This window comes from Cherax quadricarinatus, chromosome 7 (assembly GCF_038502225.1).
Source record: "Cherax quadricarinatus isolate ZL_2023a chromosome 7, ASM3850222v1, whole genome shotgun sequence".
Taxonomy (NCBI): domain Eukaryota; kingdom Metazoa; phylum Arthropoda; class Malacostraca; order Decapoda; family Parastacidae; genus Cherax; species Cherax quadricarinatus.
In genome coordinates, this window is record NC_091298.1 from 56,956,000 (window position 1) to 56,977,366 (window position 21,367).

General features: G+C 47.1%; 1 protein-coding gene across 2 annotated transcripts in view; it reads left to right on the plus strand.

The window, feature by feature from the left end:
* The window catches only part of LOC138851024 (protein big brother-like), a 157,483-nt gene that overhangs the window by 25,858 nt on the left and 110,258 nt on the right, over positions 1-21,367 (plus strand). The window contains exon 2 of one of the 2 annotated variants that reach the window (XM_070082507.1): positions 17,139-17,225. The exons of the other annotated variant lie outside the window; for it this stretch is intronic. Coding sequence (XP_069938608.1) covers positions 17,139-17,225 — 87 coding nt within the window. The remainder of the gene's footprint in view (positions 1-17,138; positions 17,226-21,367) is intronic. 2 annotated transcript variants of the gene reach the window in all.

Below are 21,367 nucleotides of genomic sequence, written 5' to 3' on the forward strand. Positions count from 1 at the left end.
GGTGTTGTTGCGTGCTGTGGTGGTGGTGGTGGTGGTGGTGGTGCTGCTTGTTGTTGCGGTGGTGGTGGTGCGTTGTTGTGGTGGTGGTGGTGGTGGTGCTGGCTGGTTGTTGTGGTGGCTGTGGTGCGTGTTGTTGCTGTGGTGGTGGTGGTGTGTTGTTGTGTGGTGGTGGTGGTGCTGTTGTTGCTGCGGTGGTGGTGGTGGTGGTTGGTGTTGTGGCGGTTGGTGTGGTGGTTGGTGGTGGTGGTGGTGCGTTGTTGTGGTGGTGGTGGTGCGGTGCTGGTTGTTGTTGGCTGGTGGTGGTGGTGGTGGTAGGTGGGGTGGTTGCTGGTGTAGTGGTGGTGGTGGCCGTTGGTTGTGCTGGTGGTGGTTGGTGGTGGTGGTGGGGTGTGTTGGTGGTGGTGGTGGTGGTGCCGGTTGGTTGCTTGTTGGTGGTGGTGGTGGTGTTGCTGTTGTTGTGGTGGTGGTGGTGGTGGTTGCCGTGTGGTTGGTGGCAGGTTGGTGGTGGTGGTGGTGGCGGTGGTTGCTGGTGGTGGCTGGTGGTGGCTGTGTTGGTTGGCTGGTGGTGGTGGTGTGGTTGGTTGCTGGTGGTGGTGGTGGTGGTGGCTGGTGGTGTTGCTTGTTAGGTGGTGGTGGTGGTGGTGCGGTGGTGGTGTGCGGTGGTGGTGGTGGTTGCTGGTGTTGTTGTGGTGGTGGTGGTGGTGCTGTTGCTGTTGTGGTGGTGGTGGGGTGGTGCGTTGTTGTGGTGGTGGTGGTGGTGCCGGTTGTTGCGGTGGTGGTGGTGTTGTTGCGTGTGGTGGTGGTGGTGGTGGTGGCGCTGTGTTGGTGGTGGTGGCGGTGGTGGTGTTGCTGTTGTGGTGGTGGTGGTGGTGGTGGTGGCTGTGGTCGGTGGCGGTGGTGGCTGGTTGTGTGGTGGTGGTGGTGGCGGTGGTCTTGTGGTTGTGGTGGTGGTGGTGGTGGTGCGTTGGTTGGTGGTGGTGGTGGTGCGGTTGGTGGTGCGGTGTGGTGGTGGTGGTGGTGGTGGTGCGTTGTTGTTGGTGGTGGTGGTGGTGGCGTGGTTGTTGCGTTGTGGTGGTGGTGGTGCGTGGTGCTGGTGGTGGTGGTGGTTGGTTGGTGCGTGTGGTTGGTGTGGTGGTGGTGGTGGTGGCCGGTTGGTTGGTTGCTGGTGTTGGTGGTGGTGGTGCTGTTGGTTGGTGCGGTGGTTGGTTGCGTGGTGGTGGTGGCGGTTGTTGCTGGTGGTGGTGGTGGTGGTGGTTGCTTGTTGTTGTGGTGGTGGTGGTGTTGCTGGTGGTGGTGGTGGTGGTGGCTGTGGGTGGTGGTGGTGGTGGTGGTGGTGGGGTGTGTGTTGTGGTGGTGGTGGTGGTGGGGTGCTTGTTGTTGTGGTGGTGGTGGTGGTGGTGTTGTTGTTGTTGTGGTGGTGGTGGTGGTGCTGGTGTTGTTGTTGTGGTGGTGCTGGTGGTGGTGGTTGGTGTGCTGTTCGGTGGCGGTGGTGGTGGTGGCTGCGGTGCTTGTGGTGGTTGGCGGCGGTTGGTGGTGGTGCCGCTGGTGGTGGCGGTGGCAGTGGTGTTGGTGTTGCTTGTTGGTTGCTGGTGGTGGTGGCGGTGGTGCGGTGGTTGAGGTGGTTGGTTGGCGGTGGTGCTGGTGGTGGTGGTGTTGTTGTGGTGGTGGTGGTGGTGGTGCTGTTGTTGTTGTGGTGGTGGTGGTGGTGGTGCTGTTGTTGTTGTGGTGGTGGTGGTGGTGGTGGTGCTGTTGTTGTTGTGGTGGTGGTGGTGGTGGTGCTGTTGTTGTTGTGGTGGTGGTGGTGGTGGTGCTGTTGTTGTTGTGGTGGTGGTGGTGGTGGTGTTGTTGTTGTGGTGGTGGTGGTGGTGGTGGTAGTGGTGTTGTTGTGGTGGTGGTGGTGGTGGTGTTGTTGTTGTGGTGGTGGTGGTGGTGGTGGTGCCGGTTGTTGGTGTGGTGGTGCGGTGGTGGTGCTGGGTTGGTGGTGCCGGTTGTGGTTGGTGGTTGGTTGCTGTTGGTGTGGTGGGTGGTGGCAGGTGGGTGGGTGGGGGTTGGTGGTGGTGGTGGCTGGTGGTGCTGGTTGTTGTGTTGGTTGGTGGTGGTGGTGGTGGGGTGGTGTTGGCGTTGTTGGTGGTGGTGGTGGTTGGTTGTTGTTGTTGTTGGTGGTGGTGGTGGTGGTGGTTGCCGTTGTTGTGGTGGTGGTGGTGGTGGTGGTGGTGTTGTGGTGGTGGTGGTGGTGGTGGCTGGTGCCGTTGGTTGCCAGGTGGTGGTGCTTGTGGTGGTGGTGGTGGTGGTGGCGTGCTGGTTGCTGTTGGTGCGGTGGTGGGGCGGTGGTGCGCTTGTTCGGCGGTGGTGGTGCGGTTGCTTGCTGCTGGTGGTGGTGGTGGGGTGGCGTCCGTTGTTGTTGTGCGGTGGTGGTGGTGGCTGTGGTTGTTGGTGGTGGTGGTGGTGGTGCTGTTGTTGGTTGGTTGGTTGCTGGTGGTGGTGGTGGTCGGGTTGCGGTTGGTTGGTGGTGTGTGGGGTGGTGCAGGTGGTGGTGGTTGGCGGTGTTGTGTGGTTGGTGGTGGTGCGTTGTTGTGCGGTGGTGGTGGTGGTGGTTGTGGTTGTGGTGGCTGGTGGTGCGTTGTTGTGGTGGCGGTTGTTGTTGCTGTGGTGGTGGTGGTGGTTGGTTGTGCCGGTTGGTTGCTGTTGGTGGGGCGCGGTTGGTTGGTGGGTGGCGGTGGTGGCGGTGTTGCTGTTGTGGTAGTTGGTGGTTGGTGGTGGTGGTTGCCGGTTGCGTTGTGTGGTGGTGTGTTGCAATGGTGGTGGTGGTGGCGTTGGTTGGTTGCGCTGTTGGTTGGTGGTGGCCGGTTGGTGGTTGGTGGTGGTTGGTTGGTGGTGGGTTGGTGGTTGGTTGTTGTTGTTGTTGCGTGGTGCGGTTGTTGGCGGCGGTGGTGTGTTGTTGTTGGTGGTGGTGGTGCTGGTTGTGGTTGGTGTTGTTGTTGCGTGGTGGTGGTGGTGCCGGTTGCTGTTGTTGTTGTTGGTGGTGGTGGTGGTGGTGGTGGTGGTGGTGGTGGTGGTGGTGGTGGTGGCGGTGGTTGGTGGTGGTGGTGGTGTGTTGTTGTGGTGGTGGTGGTGGTGGTGTGGTGTTGGTTGGTTGCAGGCGGTGGTTGGCTGGTTGCTGGTGGCTGGCTGGCGTGTGGCGCTGCGGTGTGGTGGTGCTGTTGGTGGTGGTGGTGGTGTGGTGCTGTTGGTTGCTGGTGCGGTGGTGGCGGTGGCTGGTGGTGGTTGGCGGTTGTTGGTTGGTGGCTGGTTGTGGTGGTGGTGGTGGTGTGTGCTGGTGGTGCTGTTCTTGTTGGTTGTCGTGTGCGGTTGGCTTGGTGTTGTTGGTTGCTTGCTGGTGGTGCGGTGGTGGTGGTGCGTGGTGGTGGTTGTGCGGTGGTTGGCGGTGGTGGTTGTGGTGGTGCTGGTGGCTGGTTGGCGGTGGTGTGTTGTTGCTGGTTGTTGTGGTGGTGGTGGTGGTGTTGCTGTGGTGGCTGTGGTGGTGTTGTTGTTGCTTGTTGCTGGTTGGCTGGTGGTGGTGGCTGGTGGTGGTTGTTGGTTGGTGGTTGTTGTTGGTTGTGGTGGCGGTGGTGGGGTGGTTGCGTGGTGGTGGTTGGTTGTGGTGGTGGTGGTTGGTTGTGGTGGTGGTGTGTTGTTGCTGTTGCTGTTGTTGCGGTTGTGGTGGTGGTTGGTTGTTGCTGTTCGGTGGTTGGGCGCGGTGTTGTTGTGTTGGTTGGTGGTCAGGTTGGTGGCGGTTGCTTGCTTGTTGTGGTGGTGGTGGTGGTGCGGTGGTGGTGGTGCTGTGGCGGTGGTTGGTTGTGGTTGCTTGGTTGGTTGGTGGGGCGGTGGTGGTGTGGTTGGTCGTTGGTGGTGGTGGTGGTGGTGGTGGTTGGCGGTGGTGTTGGTGTGGTGGTGCCGGTTGCTGCGGTTGCTGTTGCGTGTGGTGGTGGTGGTGCGGTGGTTGCTGTTGGCTGCTGGTGGCGGTTGTTGGTCGGCGCGCTGTTGCGGTTGTTGGTGGGGGTGGCATTGCTTGTGTGGCGCTTGGTTGTGTGGTGGCGGTGCTGTCATTGTTGTGGTGTGGTGGTTGTGTTGGTGGTGGTGGTGGCTGGTTGGTTGCTGGTTGCTGGTTGTTGTGCGGTGGTGGTGTGCGGTGGTTGGTGTTGGTGCTGGTGGTGGTGGTGGCGCTGGTTGTGTTGTGCTGGTGGTGGTGGTCCAGGTTGGTGGTGGTTGCTGTTGTGGTGGTGGCGGTGTTGGTGCCGTTGTGCGTGGTGGTTGGGCGCTTGTTGGTTGGTGGTGGTGCGTTGCGCTGTTGCTGGTTGTGTTGTTGTTGTGGTGGTGGTGGTGGTGCTGCTGCTGTTGTTGTTGTTGTTGTGGTGGTGGTGGTGGTGGTGGTGGTGCTGTTGTTGTGGTGGTGGTGGTGCTGTTGTTGTGGTGGTGGTGGTGCTGTTGTTGTTGTTGTGGTGGTGGTGGTGCTGTTGTTGTTGTTGTGGTGGTGGTGGTGGTTGTTGTTGTTGTTGTTGTGGTGGTGGTGGTGCTGTTGTTGTTGTGGTGCTGCTGTTGTTGTTGTGCTGGTGCTGCTGTTGTTGTTGTGGTGGTTGTGCTGTTGTTGTGGTGGTGGTGGTGCTGTTGTTGTTGTGCTGGTGCTGCTGTTGTTGTTGTGCTGGTGCTGCTGTTGTTGTTGTGCTGGTGCTGCTGTTGTTGTTGTGCTGGTGCTGCTGTTGTTGTTGTGGTGGTGGTGCTGTTGTTGTGGTGGTGGTGGTGCTGTTGTTGTGCTGGTGCTGCTGTTGTTGTTGTCAATGATAAAGATATCGTTACTGATTCCGTTAGTGGTGCTTCACCTGTTGTTGTTGCTGTGGTTGTTGTGGTGCTGTTGTTGTTGTTGTGGTGGTGGTGGTGGTGGTGCTGTTGTTGTGGTGGTGGTGGTGCTGTTGTTGTTGTCAATGATAAAGATATCGTTACTGATTCCGTTAGTGGTGCTTCACCTGTTGTTGTTGCTGTGGTGGTGGTGCTGTTGTTGCTGTTGTGGTGGTGGTGGTGCTGTTGTTGTTGTCAATGATAACGATATCGTTACTGATTCCGTTGGTGGTGATTTACCTGTTGTTGTTGGTTGTGCCAGTGTTGTTACTGTTACTTCTGTTGTTCGGTGGTTTGAACGTTCGGCTCACAGCTGAAACAACTGTGATTGAAGGCAGGTGTTAGCGAGGCAGGGGAGTCTCCTAACACCTGCTGCTGCTGGCGATAAACAAGGCACCTAACACCTGCTGCTGCTGATAAACAAGCTTTCTAATACTTGCTGCTGCTGATAAACAAGGCACCTAACACCTGCTGCTGCTGATAAACAAGGCACCTAACACCTGCTGCTTCTGATAAACAAGGCACAGAAAACCTGCTGCTGCTGATAAACAAGGCACAGAAAACCTGCTGCTGCTGATAAACAAGGCACCTAACACCTACTGCTGCTGATAAACAAGGCACCTAACACCTGCTGCTGCTGATAAACAAGGCACCTAACACCTGCTGCTGCTGATAAACAAGGCACCTAACACCTGCTGCTGCTGATAAACAAGGCACATAAAACCTGCTGCTGCCGATAAACAAGGCACCTAACACCTGCTACTGCTGATAAACAAGGCACCTAACACCTGCTGCTGCTGATAAACAAGGCACCTAACACCTGCTGCTGCTGATAAACAAGGCACCTAACACCTGCTGCTGCTGATAAACAAGGCACATAAAACCTGCTGCTGCTGATAAACAAGGCACCTAACACCTGCTGCTGCTGATAAACAAGGCACCTAACACCTGCTGCTGCTGATAAACAAGGCACCTAACACCTGCTGCTGCTGATAAACAAGGCACCTAACACCTGCTGCTGCTGATAAACAAGGCACATAAAACCTGCTGCTGTTGATAAACAAGGCACTTAACACCTGCTGCTGCTGATAAACAAGGCACCTAACACCTGCTGCTGCTGATAAACAAGGCACCTAACACCTGCTGCTGCTGATAAACAAGGCACCTAACACCTGCTGCTGCTGATAAACAAGGCACATAAAACCTGCTGTTGCTGATAAACAAGGCACCTAACACTAGTACAGAATGAGGTGCTTTGCACCTCACTCTAATACCTGTATATACCCTCTGTGTCCATGTACTGTTTGTAACGGCTCGACAAAACTCCTGAAGAGCGAAACGTTGCCACATTAAAATATCACATTAGTTGCACTTGTGTCCTTTCACCCGACATATCCAAATATCACACAGGTGTCTCAGGTATCAAGAACGGTCTCAGGTATCAAGAACGGTCTCAGGTATCAAGAATGGTCTCAGGTATCAAGAACGGTCTCAGGTATCAAGAACGGTCTCAGGTATCAAGAACGGTCTCAGGTATCAAGAACGGTCTCAGGTATCAAGAACTGTCTCAGGTATCAAGAACGGTCTCAGGTATCAAGAACGGTCTCAGGTATCAAGAACGGTCTCAGGTATCAAGAACGGTCTCAGGTATCAAGAACGGTCTCAGGTATCAAGAACGGTCTCAGGTATCAAGAACGGTCTCAGGTATCAAGAACGGTCTCAGGTATCAAGAAAGGTCTCAGGTATCAAGAACGGTCTCAGGTATCAAGAACGGTCTCAGGTATCAAGAACGGTCTCAGGTATCAAGAACGGTCTCAGGTATCAAGAATGGTCTCAGGTATCAAGAACGGTCTCAGGTATCAAGAACGGTCTCAGGTATCAAGAACGGTCTCAGGTATCAAGAACGGTCTCAGGTATCAAGAATGGTCTCAGGTATCAAGAACGGTCTCAGGTATCAAGAACGGTCTCAGGTATCAAGAACGGTCTCAGGTATCAAGAACGGTCTCAGGTATCAAGAACGGTCTCAGGTATCAAGAACGGTCTCAGGTATCAAGAACGGTCTCAGGTATCAAGAACGGTCTCAGGTATCAAGAACGGTCTCAGGTATCAAGAACGGTCTCAGGTATCAAGAATGGTACTAATTTTGTTAAGCTTTCTTGTATGGATGATGACGTCATCAGCACAGCTTATTACACATAACCAACACAAAGAGAGAAATGTAGATGAATGGTTCACAGAACCGACACGTTGATAAATTAGCCACATGTGCAACTCTTGGGTATCTTTATTGAGGAAACGTTTCGCCACACAGTGGCTTCATCAGTCCATACACAGGAGAAGCTTGAAGAACAGGAGGAGAATGAGGTAATCAGTCCCTCAACCTTGAGTCGATGTGTTCAGTCCATCAATCTTAAATAGAATACGGCATATGAGCGGAGAAGCAGCTTATAAACCGTAGGTAAGAGAGGTGCAGCAGTCGTAGGTGGTGTCACATTTGTTCAATGTGGAAGTAGGTCGTGCCCAAGGGTTAGGCAAGCGAAGAATTCCCAAGTATTAAGATCCCAAGAAGTTGCAGTGTCTGACAGGTTACATCAACCATTATCTGGGACTAGTTGATGTTCTAAGTACGGCCGAAGTTTCTCCTTTGTGCGGGTTATTTGCGTATTGTTCCAGTCACGGTACTGTACCAGTCACGGTACTGTACCAGTCACGGTATTGTTCCAATCACGATTCTGTACCAGTCACGGTATTGTACCAGTCACGGTACTGTGCCAGTCACGGTACTGTACCAGTCACGGTACTGTGCCAGTCACGGTGCTGTACCAGTCACGGTACTGTGCCAGTCACGGTACTGTACCAGTCACGGTACTGTACCAGTCACGGTATTGTGCCAGTCATGGTACTGTGTCAGTCACGGTACTGTACCAGTCACGGTACTGTACCAGTCACGGTATTGTACCAGTCACGGTACTGTACCAGTCACGGTACTGTACCAGTCACGGTATTGTGCCAGTCATGGTACTGTGTCAGTCGCGGTACTGTACCAGTTACGGTACTGTGCCAGTCACGGTACTGTACCAGTTACGGTACGGTACTGTACCAGTCACGGTACTGTGTCAGTCACAGTACTGTACCAGTCACGGTACTGTGCCAGTCACGATACTTACCAGACTCTGGAAGTGTACAACATTGAGGAGAGCAAACATAACTTACCAGACTCTGGAAGTGTTGAACATTGAGGAGAGCAAACATAACTTACCAGACTCTGGAAGTGTTGAACATTGAGGAGAGCAAACATAACTTACCAGACTCTGGAAGTGTACAACATTGAGGAGAGCAAACATAACTTACCAGACTCTGGAAGTGTACAACATTGAGGAGAGCAAACATAACTTACCAGACTCTGGAAGTGTACAACATTGAGGAGAGCAAACATAACTTACCAGACTTTGGAAGTGTTGAACATTGAGGAGAGCAAACATAACTTACCAGACTCTGGAAGTGTTGAACATTGAGTAAACATAACTTACCAGAGAAGCAAACATAACTTACCAGACTCTGGAAGTGTTGAACATTGAGGAGAGCAAACATAACTTACCAGACTCTGGAAGTGTACAACATTGAGGAGAGCAAACATAACTTACCAGACTCTGGAAGTGTACAACATTGAGGAGAGCAAACATAACTTACCAGACTTTGGAAGTGTTGAACATTGAGGAGAGCAAACATAACTTACCAGACTCTGGAAGTGTTGAACATTGAGGAGAGCAAACATAACTTACCAGACTCTGGAAGTGTTGAACATTGAGGAGAGCAAACATAACTTATCAGACTCTGGAAGTGTTGAACATTGAGGAGAGCAAACATAACTTACAAGACTCTGGAAGTGTTGAACATTGAGGAGAGCAAACATAACTTACCAGACTCTGGAAGTGTACAACATTGAGGAGAGCAAACATAACTTACCAGACTCTGGAAGTGTTGAACATTGAGGAGAGCAAACATAACTTACCAGACTCTGGAAGTGTTGAACAGAGGACGACTCAGTGTTGCCTGGCAAGGTAGCCTGCGGCCAGTGTTGTCAGAACACAGGAAGATAGGGTACATTACCAATTACACACCTGTCAGCCCCTCACACACCTGTCAGCCCCTTACAGCTTTCCTCAACACACCCGTTACTATAAAGAATGGACTGCAGAGAGTCCTTGAAAAACGATTTTTTTAAAACGAGACCAATAGCGTTTTTATTACAATGATTATTTTTACGAGGCGGTGAAATTGTTCAAGAAATCGAGTGAAAGAAAACGGTGGATTATATTAACTGGTTCCTGACCCACCGGAAGAACCAAACCTAGGTAGATAAATGATGTTTGTACGTGTCTCTCTCTCTCTCTCTCTCACATTCTCCCTCTTTCTCCCACACACTCTTTCCCACTCTCTCTCTCTCTCTCTCTCTCTCTCTCTCTCCCATTAAAAGAAGATAAATTAGCAGTTAAAGATAAAAAATACAAACCTCGCTAGTACTTTCAGTAAGAGTAAAGACAGGAAGATGGTTAAATTTATAGATGTGTTTCACTAAAAAAAGTGAAAACTGCAGAGAATCCTCAGAGTAAGAATATACTGTTTACAACATTTGGAGGTCAAACTCCGTTAATTCGACTGGAAGACTTGCTTGATCCACAGGTTCAACACATTTTTCCAGCACGGACTCATAAGTACATAAGAAAGAAGGAGCACTGCAGCAGTCCTACTGGCCCATGCTAGTCCAAGTTACCTACTGGCTCAAAATGAGTCGTATTAAGGAAGGATAAACACCTGGTGAGGGAATACAAGTAATCGTGGCCACCAGTGTTACTATTCCTATCCTTCCATCCTTCACAAATTGGAGATGTTATTTCCAGAATTTCACTCAGCATTAGTCCCAAGTGAGATTGATGACTTACACTTCTGGCAGGGCAGCTGTGACTTGCTGCTTCCACCTTATATATATATATATATATATATATATATATATATATATATATATATATATATATATATATATATGTATATATATATATATATATATATATATATATATATATATATATATATATGTGTGTGTGTGTCGTGGCGAATAGGTAAAACTTGCGATTTTGGCTTAAATAGCAACGTTCTTTTTGCCGAATAAGACAAGCGAAAATTTGTGTATGCAATAATTTCGCAAAAATCATTCTGAACCTAACGAAAAACATATTCCTCTGTTTCGTTTATTATTAAATTATTGTAAACTTATCTAAAATATATTTAGTTGGATTAGGCTAAATTAAATTACGCTTGTTATAATAAGGTTAGGTAAGTTTTCTAAGATTCTTTTGGTACAAAATTATTAATTTTTACATTAACATATATGAAAAAAATATACCATTAAACAAATAAAAGAAAATTTTAGAAAGAACTTAATTTTAAATGAGTTCTTGCTAATTGACCAGTTTTACCTATTCGGCACGACATACATACACACACACACACACACGCACACACACACACACACACACACACACACACACACACATTATATATATATATATATATATATATATATATATATATATATATATACATATGTTCATGGGGAAGTGGAAAAGAATCTTTCCTCCGTAAGTCATGCGTGTCGTATGAGGCGACTAAAATGCCGGGAGCAATGGGATAGTAACCCCTTCTCCTGTAGACATTTACTAAAAAAAGATAAGAAAAACTTTATAAAACTGGGATGCTGGAATGTGCGTGGATGTAGTGCGGATGACAAGAAACAGATGATTGATGATGTTATGAATGAAAAGAAGTTGGATGTCCTGGCCCTAAGCGAAACAAAGCTGAAGGGGGTAGGGGAGTTTCGGTGGGGGTAAATAAATGGGATTAAATCTGGAGTATCTGAGAGAGTTAGAGCAAAGGAAGGGGTAGCAGTAATGTTGAAGGATCAGTTATGGAAGGAGAAAATAGAATATGAATGTGTAAATTCAAGAATTATGTGGATTAAAGTAAAGGTTGGATGCGAAAAGTGGGTCATAATATGCGTGTATGCACCTAGAGAAGAGAGGAATGTAGAGGAGAGAGAGAGATTTTGGGAGATGTTAAGTGAATGTATAGGAACCTTTGAACCAAGTGAGAGAGTAATTGTGGTAGGGGATCTGAATGCTAAAGTAGGAGAAACTTTTAGAGAGGGTGTGGTAGGTAAGTTTGGGGTGCCAGGTGTAAATGATAATGGGAGCCCTTTGATTGAACTTTGTATAGAAAGGGGTTTAGTTATAGGTAATACATATTTTAAAAAAAAGAGGATAAATAAGTATACAAGATATGATGTAGGGCGAAATGACAGTAGTTTGTTGGATTATGTATTGGTAGATAAAAGACTGTTGAGTAGACTTCAGGATGTACATGTTTATAGAGGGGCCACAGATATATCAGATGATTTTCTTCTAGTTGTAGCTACACTGAGAGTAAAAGGTAGATGGGATACAAGGAGAATAAAAGCATCAGGGAAGAGAGAGGTGAAGGTTTATAAACTAAAAGAGGAGGCAGTTAGGGTAAGATATAAACAGCTATTGGAGGATAGATGGGCTAATGAGAGCATAGGCAATGGGGTCGAAGAGGTATGCGGTAGGTTTAAAAATGTAGTGTTAGAGTGTTCAGCAGAAGTTTGTGGTTACAGGAAAGTGGGTGCGGGAGGGAAGAGGAGCGATTGGTGGAATGATGATGTAAAGAGAGTAGTAAGGGAGAAAAAGTTAACATATGAGAAGTTTTTACAAAGTAGAAGTGATGCAAGGAGGGAAGAGTATATGGAGAAAAAGAGAGAGATTAAGAGAGTGGTGAAGCAATGTAAAAAGAGAGTAAATGAGAGAGTGGGTGAGATGTTATCAACAAATTTTGTTGAAAATAAGAAAAATTTTGGAGTGAGATTAACAAGTTAAGGAGGCCTAGAGAACAAATGGATTTGTCAGTTAAAAATATGAGAGGAGAGTTAATAAATGGAGAGTTAGAGGTATTGGGAAGATGGAGGGAATATTTTGAGGAATTGCGTGAGCGTGTTTGATAGGAGTGAATGGAGACAAATGGTTTTTAATACTTGACGTGCTGTTGGAGTGTGAGCAAAGTAACATTTATGAAGGGGTTCAGGGAAACCGGCAGGCCGGACTTGAGTCCTGGAGATGGGAAGTACAGTGCCTGCACTCTGAAGGAGGGGTGTTAATGTTGCAGTTTAAAAACTGTAGTGTAAAGCACCCTTCTGGCAGGACAGTGATGGAGTGAATGATGGTGAAAGTTTTTCTTTTTCGGGCCACCCTGCCTTGGTGGGAATCGGCCAGTGTGATATATATATATATATATATATATATATATATATATATATATATATATATATATATATATATATATATGCAAAAACAAGCAGGGAGGTCCTCCAGTTGGCAGAGTCCCCAGGGTTGCAGCTCCAAAAGTCCAGCCATAACCCAGCCCTGGCTGTTCCATCATGCACCTGACTCCAACCACGATATAAATTATGAAACCTGCACGCTAAATACAATATAACAATTAAAAAGAACTGTAAAGGCAAACTCTGAACAAGGTTCCTGGAGAGCGAAACGTTGCCACAATAAAATGTGGCATTAGTTGCACTCACCTAACAAACTAATTGTTGCCCAAGTCGCTGAATATCTTTTTATTATTAAAGTACATTATAGTTTTTAATTGTCAGGCAACAAATCGGGTGTTTCCTAACAAGGTAGATTGTTGCAGAGAAGATTGTTGCAGAGAAGATTGTTGCAGAGAAGATTGTTGAAGAGAAGATTGTTGCAGAGAAGATTGTTTCAGAGATGATTGTTGCAGAGAAGATTGTTGAAGAGAAGATTGTTGCAGAGAAGATTGTTGCAGAGAAGATTGTTGAAGAGAAGATTGTTGCAGAGAAGATTGTTGCAGAGAAGATTGTTGCAGAGAAGATTGTTGAAGAGAAGATTGTTGAAGAGAAGATTGTTGAAGAGAAGATTGTTGAAGAGAAGATTGTTGCAGAGAAGATTGTTGCAGAGAAGATTGTTGCAGAGAAGATTGTTGCAGATAAGATTGTTGCAGAGAAGATTGTTGCAGAGAAGATTGTTGAAGAGAAGATTGTTGCAGAGAAGATTGTTGCAGAGAAGATTGTTGAAGAGAAGATTGTTGAAGAGAAGATTGTTGCAGAGAAGATTGTTGAAGAGAAGATTGTTGAAGAGAAGATTGTTGCAGAGAAGATTGTTGCAGAGAAGATTGTTGCAGAGAAGATTGTTGAAGAGAAGACTGTTGCAGAGAAGATTGTTGCAGAGAAGATTGTTGCAGAGAAGATTGTTGAAGAGAAGATTGTTGCAGAGAAGATTGTTGAAGAGAAGATTGTTGCAGAGAAGATTGTTGAAGAGAAGATTGTTGCAGAGAAGATTGTTGAAGAGAAGATTGTTGCAGAGAAGATTGTTGCAGAGAAGATTGTTGAAGAGAAGATTGTTGAAGAGAAGATTGTTGCAGAGAAGATTGTTGCAGAGAAGATTGTTGAAGAGAAGATTGTTGCAGAGAAGATTGTTGCAGAGAAGATTGTTGAAGAGAAGATTGTTGCAGAGAAGATTGTTGCAGAGAAGATTGTTGAAGAGAAGATTGTTGCAGAGAAGATTGTTGCAGAGAAGATTGTTGAAGAGAAGATTGTTGCAGAGAAGATTGTTGAAGAGAAGATTGTTGAAGAGAAGATTGTTGCAGAGAAGATTGTTGAAGAGAAGATTGTTGCAGAGAAGATTGTTGCAGAGAAGATTGTTGCAGAGAAGATTGTTGCAGAGAAGATTGTTGAAGAGAAGATTGTTGAAGAGAAGATTGTTGCAGAGAAGATTGTTGAAGAGAAGATTGTTGAAGAGAAGATTGTTGAAGAGAAGATTGTTGCAGAGAAGATTGTTGAAGAGAAGATTGTTGCAGAGAAGATTGTTGCAGAGAAGATTGTTGCAGAGAAGATTGTTGCAGAGAAGATTGTTGAAGAGAAGATTGTTGAAGAGAAGATTGTTGCAGAGAAGATTGTTGCAGAGAAGATTGTTGCAGAGAAGATTGTTGCAGAGAAGATTGTTGCAGAGAAGATTGTTGAAGAGAAGATTGTTGCAGAGAAGATTGTTGAAGAGAAGATTGTTGCAGAGAAGATTGTTGCAGAGAAGATTGTTGAAGAGAAGACTGTTGCAGAGAAGATTGTTGAAGAGAAGATTGTTGAAGAGAAGATTGTTGAAGAGAAGATTGTTGAAGAGAAGATTGTTGCAGAGAAGATTGTTGAAGAGAAGATTGTTGCAGAGAAGATTGTTGAAGAGAAGATTGTTGCAGAGAAGATTGTTGAAGAGAAGATTGTTGCAGAGAAGATTGTTGCAGAGAAGATTGTTGAAGAGAAGATTGTTGCAGAGAAGATTGTTGAAGAGAAGATTGTTGAAGAGAAGATTGTTGAAGAGAAGATTGTTGAAGAGAAGATTGTTGAAGAGAAGATTGTTGCAGAGAGCAAACTACTTACCATCAAGTGATAGTTGTTGTTACTGTGCTTGCTAGTGAGTGGTGGTGGTAACAGTGGTAGTGTTGGTGATGGTGGTGGTGGTAACAGTGGTAGTGCTGGTGATGGTGGTAACAGTAGTAGTGTTGGTGATGGTGGTGGTGGTAACAGTGGTAGTGCTGGTGATGGTGGTAACAGTGGTAGTGTTGGTGATGGTGGTGGTGGTAACAATGGTAGTGTTGGTGATGGTGGTGGTGGTGGTAACAGTGGTAGTGTTGGAAGCAGTGGTGGTGGTAACACCTGTAGTGTTGGTGGTGTGGTGGTAACAGTGGTAGTGTTGAAAGCAGTGGTGGTGGTGGTAACAGTGGTAGTGATGGAAGTAGTGGTGGTGGTAACAGTGGTAGTGATGGAAGTAGTGGTGGTGGTAACAGTGGTAGTGTTGGAAGCAGTGTTAGTGGTAACAGTGGTAGTGTTGGAAGCAGTGTTAGTGGTAACAGTGGTAGTGTTGGAAGCAGTGTTAGTGGTAACAGTTGTAGTGTTGGAAGCAGCGTTAGTGGTAACAGTGGTAGTGTTGGAAGCAGTGGTGGTGGTGGTAGTGGTAACAGTAGTAGTACTGGAAGCAGTGGTGGTGGTGGTAGTGGTAACAGTGGTAGTACTGGAAGCAGTGGTGGTGGTGGTAGTGGTAACAGTCGTAGCACTGGAAGCAGTGGTGGTGGTGGTGGTAGTGTTAACAGTGGTAGTACTAGAAGCAGTAGTGGTGGTGGTAGTGGTAACAGTGTTAGTACTGGAAGCAGTGGTGGTGGTAACAGTGGTGGTGGTAGTAGTAACAGTGGTAGTACTGGAAGCAGTGGTGGTGGTACAGTAGTGGTGGTACAGTGGCGGTGGTAGTGGTAACAGTGGTAGTACTGGAAGCAGTGGTGGTGGTACAGTGATGGTGGTAGTGGTAACAGTGGTAGTACTGGAAGCAGTGGTGGTGGTACAGTGGTGGTGGTAGTGGTAACAGTGGTAGTACTGGAAGCAGTGGTGGTGGTACAGTGGTGGTGGTAGTGGTAACAGTGGTAGTACTGGAAGCAGTGGTGGTGGTGGTAACAGTGGTAGTACTGGAAGCAGTGGTGGTGGTGGTAACAGTGGTAGTACTGGAAGCAGTGGTGGTGGTGGTAACAGTGGTAGTACTGGAAGCAGTGGTGGTGGTGGTGGTAACAGTGGTAGTACTGGAAGCAGTGGTGGTGGTAACAGTGGTGGTGGTGGTAACAGTGGTGGTAGTGGTGTTACTAAAAAACAGAACACTGGCAGGTGTTCCTGTGTTCTCCCGACCAGTGTTGTACCGTTGTTCTCTCCGCGACTGTTCTCTGACAGATCCTTGGTTGGTTGTTCTCACGGACGATGTTCTCTTACCTGTTAGTTCTCACCTGTTCAAGTCCTTCCGTTAGTTCTTCTGGGTGGCGTTCTGTTAATCGTTTTACTGTTAGCAGCCTGTTCTTCTATTTAATGTTACAACTAAATATTCTACCGTTAACTGTAACTACCATTAAATATAACTACTGTTAACCGTAATTAGAGTTAACTGTAACTATCATTAACTGTAACTACCGTTAACTGTAATTACTGTTACTTGTAACTACTGTTAACTGTAACTACTGTTAACTAGTATACGAGTACACTGCACGTGCTACAAATATTAACTCCATATATTACATACACTGGTCCGCAGGTGTAACAAAGGTACACTGGTCCACAGGTGCGTTACACGTGTAACAAAGGTACACTGGTCCACAGGTGCGGTATACATGAAACAAAGGTACACTGGTCCACAGGTGCGGTATACATGTAACAAAGGTACACTGGTCCACAGGTGCGGTATACATGTAACAAAGGTACACTGGTTCACAGGTGGGGTACACATGTAACAAAGGTACACTGGTTCACAGGTGCGGTACACACGTAACACAGGTACACTGTTCACATGTGCGGTACACATGTAACAAAGGTATACTGGTCCACAGGTGGGGTACACATGTAACAAAGGTACACTGGTCCACAGGTGCGGTACACATGTAACAAAGGTACACTGGTCCACAGGTGCGGTACACATGTAACAAAGGTACACTGGTCCACAGGTGCGGTACATATGTAACAAAGGTACACTGGTCCACAGGTGCGGTACACATGTAACAAAGGTACACTGGTCCACAGGTGCGGTACAATGTAACAAAGGTACACTGGTCCACAGGTGCGGTACACATGTAACAAAGGTACACTGGTCCACAGGTGCGGTACACATGTAACAAAGGTACACTGGTCCACAGGTGCGGTACAATGTAACAAAGGTACACTGGTCCACAGGTGCGGTACACATGTAACAAAGGTACACTGGTCCACAGGTGCGGTACACATGTAACAAAGGTACACTGGTCCACAGGTGCGGTACACACGTAACAAAGGTACACTGGTCCACAGGTGCGGTACACATGTAACAAAGGTACACTGGTCCACAGGTGGGGTACACATGCAACAAAGGTACATTGGTCCACAGGTGCGGTACACACGTAACAAAGGTACACTGGTCCACAGGTGCGGTATACATGTAATAAAGGTACACTGGTCCACAGGTGCGGTACACATGTAACAAAGGTACACTGGTCCACAGGTGCGGTACACATGTAACGAAGGTACACTGGTCCACAGGTGGGGTACACATGCAACAAAGGTACATTGGTCCACAGGTGCGGTATACATGTAATAAAGGTACACTCGCCCACAGGTGCGGTACACAGGGTACAGAGATCGACCGCTAGAGGAAAGGCGACAACGATTTCAGGCTGGAGTGAGAGAAGGTCACACAGAGATGGTGAGTATTGTATCGTGTATGATGTATTGTGTATATTGTAGTATAATGCTGTACAGTATAGTGATCTATGGTGTATTGTATAGTGATGTGTTCACTATGAGATTTTCAATCACTTAGATAATTATATATATATATATATATATATATATATATATATATATATATATATATATATATATATATATTGCCGAATAGGTAAAATTGGTCAATTAGCAAGAACTCATTTAAAAAATTTTCATATATGTTAATGTAAAAATTAAAAATTTTGTACCAAAAGAACCATAGAAAACTTACCTAACCTTATTATAACGAGCGTAATTTAATTTAGCCTAATCCAACTAAATATATTTTAGGTAAGTTTATAATAATTTAATAATAAACAAACACAATGAAATATATTTTTTCGTTAGGTTCAGAATGATTTTTTGCTAAATTATTGCATACACAAGCTTTCGCTTGCCTTATTCGGCAAGAAGAGTGTTGCTATTTAAGCCAAAATCGGAAGTTTTACCTATTCGGCACGACATATATATATATATATATATATATATATATATATATATATATATATATATATATATATATATATATATATATATATATACACACACACACACACAGGTGTGTGTGTGTGTATTTCTTAAACAGTTGCGTAATGTTCATTGCCAGTCAGTGACGTCAATTGAGTGTTGACACTGGGTTCACCTGTCTCTTCAGCCAGCTAGAGGTCGTCTTGTACTTATGTACCTCACTCCAGAGATAGTTGTCCCTCCCATTCACCGCCCATTAGCTAACGACCCTGGAGGTGGGTAAGGTAGTGGGTAATTAAACCCGGACAGATAACAGGCGGGAACTAGTCGGCAGCCCGAGAAAAACCTCTTAAACGATAATTTAGCGAGAACGGACAAGCGTGAGCCGGTGCGAGGTATCACCCGGTTCCGGCTGCCAGTTTTCAATTCACGCTTTAATCATTAAATCATGGCAAGCCACGGTAAACCAGACTTAACAAGACAAAGCCAGCACTTAACACACCTCGTATACACACACCACATATTTCACAACCCATTTACACTCTAACTACGCTAGAAATAGCGATTAGATTTTTGAGAAAGCGGAAAATTGGCTAATACATGATGTGAGGTTTACGGTGGCGAGAGCTGGCAACCGTTAGCGGAGCCAGGTATAAATGTTTATCCAAAGCGGCGGCCCACGACACTTTAATGACAGCACCAGTAGATCCTGCACCATTAAGACAGTACCTGAGTCCTAGCAGCTACCTGCTGTCACCATAATAACACCAGCGTATACTGCACCATTTAGACAGAACCTGAGTCCTAGCAGCTACCTGCTGTCACCATGCACCATTACGACAGTACCTGAGTCCTAGCAGCTACCCGCTGTCACCATGCACCATTAAGACAGTACCTGAGTCCTAGAAGCTACCCGGTGTCACCATGCACCATTAAGACAGTACCTGAGTCCTAGAAGCTACCCGCTGTAACAATGCACCATTAAGACAGTAACCTGATTCCTAGCAGCTACCTGCTGTCACCATGCACCATTATGACAGTAACCTAAGTCCTAGCAGCTACCCGCTGTCACCATGCACCATTAAGACAGTACCTGAGTCCTAGCAGCTACCTGCTGTCACCATGCACAATTAAGTAAGTAACCTGAGTCCTAGCAGCTACCTGCTGTCACCATGCACCATTAAGACAGTAACCTGAGTCCTAGCAGCTACCCACTGTCACCATGCACCATTAAGACAGTAACCTGAGTCCTAGCAGCTACCCGCTGTCACCATGCACCATTAAGGCAGTAATCTGAGTCCTAGCAGCTACCTGCTGTCACCATGCACCATTAAGACAGTAACCTGAGTCCTAGCAGCTACCCGCTGTCACCATGCACCATTAAGACAGTACCTGAATCCTAGCAGCTACCTGCTGTCACCATGCACCATTAAGACAGTAACCTGAGTCCTAGCAGCTACCTGCTGTCACCATGCACCATTAAGACAGTAACCTGAATCCTGGCAGCTACCTGCTGTCACCATGCACCATTAAGACAGTACCTGAGTCCTAGCAGCTGCCTGCTGTCACCATGCACCATTAAGACAGTACCTGAGTCCTAGCAGGTGCCTGCTGTCACCATGCACCATTAAGACAGTAACCTGAGTCCTAGCAGCTACCTGCTGTCACCATGCACCATTAAGACAGTACCTGAGTCCTAGCAGCTACCTGCTGTCACCATGCACCATTAAGACAGTACCTGAGTCCTAGCAGCTACCTGCTGTCACCATGCACCATTAAGACAGTAACCTGAGTCCTAGCAGCTACCTGCTGTCACCATGCACCATTAAGACAGTACCTGAGTCCTAGCAGCTACCTGCTGTCACCATGCACCATTAAGACAGTACCTGAGTCCTAGCAGCTACCTGCTGTCACCATGCACCATTAAGACAGTAACCTGAGTCCTAGCAGCTACCTGCTGTCACCATGCACCATTAAGACAGTAACCTGAGTCCTAGCAGCTACCTGTTGTCACCATGCACCATTAAGACAGTAACCTGAGTCCTAGCAGCTACCTGCTGTCACCATGCACCATTAAGACAGAAACCTGAGTCCTAGCAGCTACCTGCTGTCACCATGCACCATTAAGACAGTAACCTGAGTCCGAGCAGCTACCTGCTGTCACCATGCACCATTAAGACAGTAACCTGAGTGCTAGCAGCTACCTGCTGTCACCATGCACCATTAAGACAGTAACCTGAGTCCTAGCAGCTGCCTGCTGTCACCATGCACCATTAAGACAGTACCTGAGTCCTAGCAGCTGCCTGCTGTCACCATGCACCATTAAGACAGTACCTGAGTCCTAGCAGCTACCTGCTGTCACCATGCACCATTAAGACAGTAACCTGAGTCCTAGCAGCTACCTGCTGTCACCATGCACCATTAAGACAGTAACCTGAGTCTTAGCAGCTGCCTGCTGTCACCATGCACCATTAAGACAGTAACCTGAGTCCTAGCAGCTACCTGCTGTCACCATGCACCATTAAGACAGTAACCTGAGACCTAGCAGCTACCTGCTGTCACCATGCACCATTAAGACAGTAACCTGAGTCCTAGCAGCTACCTGCTGTCACCATGCACCATTAAGACAATAACCTGAGTCCTAGCAGCTACCTGCTGTCACCATGCACCATTAAGACAGTAACCTGAGACCTAGCAGCTACCTGCTGTCACCATGCACCATTAAGACAGTAACCTGAGTCCTAGCAGCTACCTGCTGTCACCATGCACCATTAAGACAGTAACCTGAGACCTAGCAGCTACCTGCTGTCACCATGCACCATTAAGACAGTAACCTGAGTCCTAGCAGCTACCTGCTGTCACCATGCACCATTAAGACAGTAACCTGAGTCCTAGCAGCTACCTGCTGTCACCATGCACCATTAAGACAGTAACCTGAGACCTAGCAGCTACCTGCTGTCACCATGCACCATTAAGACAGTAACCTGAGTCCTAGCAGCTACCTGCTGTCACCATGCACCATTAAGACAGTAACCTGAGACCTAGCAGCTACCTGCTGTCACCATGCACCATTAAGACAGTAACCTGAGTCCTAGCAGCTACCTGCTGTCACCATGCACCATTAAGACAGTAACCTGAGTCCTAGCAGCTACCTGCTGTCACCATGCACCATTAAGACAGTAACCTGAGTCCTAGCAGCTACCTGCTGTCACCATGCACCATTAAGACAGTAACCTGAGTCCTAGCAGCTACCTGCTGTCACCATGCACCATTAAGACAGTAACCTGAGACCTAGCAGCTACCTGCTGTCACCATGCACCATTAAGACAGTAACCTGAGTCCTAGCAGCTACCTGCTGTCACCATGCACCATTAAGGCAGTAACCTGAGACCTAGCAGCTACCTGCTGTCACCATGCACCATTAAGACAGTAACCTGAGTCCTAGCAGCTACCTGCTGTCACCATGCACCATTAAGACAGTAACCTGAGACCTAGCAGCTACCTGCTGTCACCATGCACCATTAAGACAGTAACCTGAGTCCTAGCACCTACCTGCTGTCACCATGCACCATTAAGACAGTAACCTGAGTCCTAGCAGCTACCTGCTGTCAC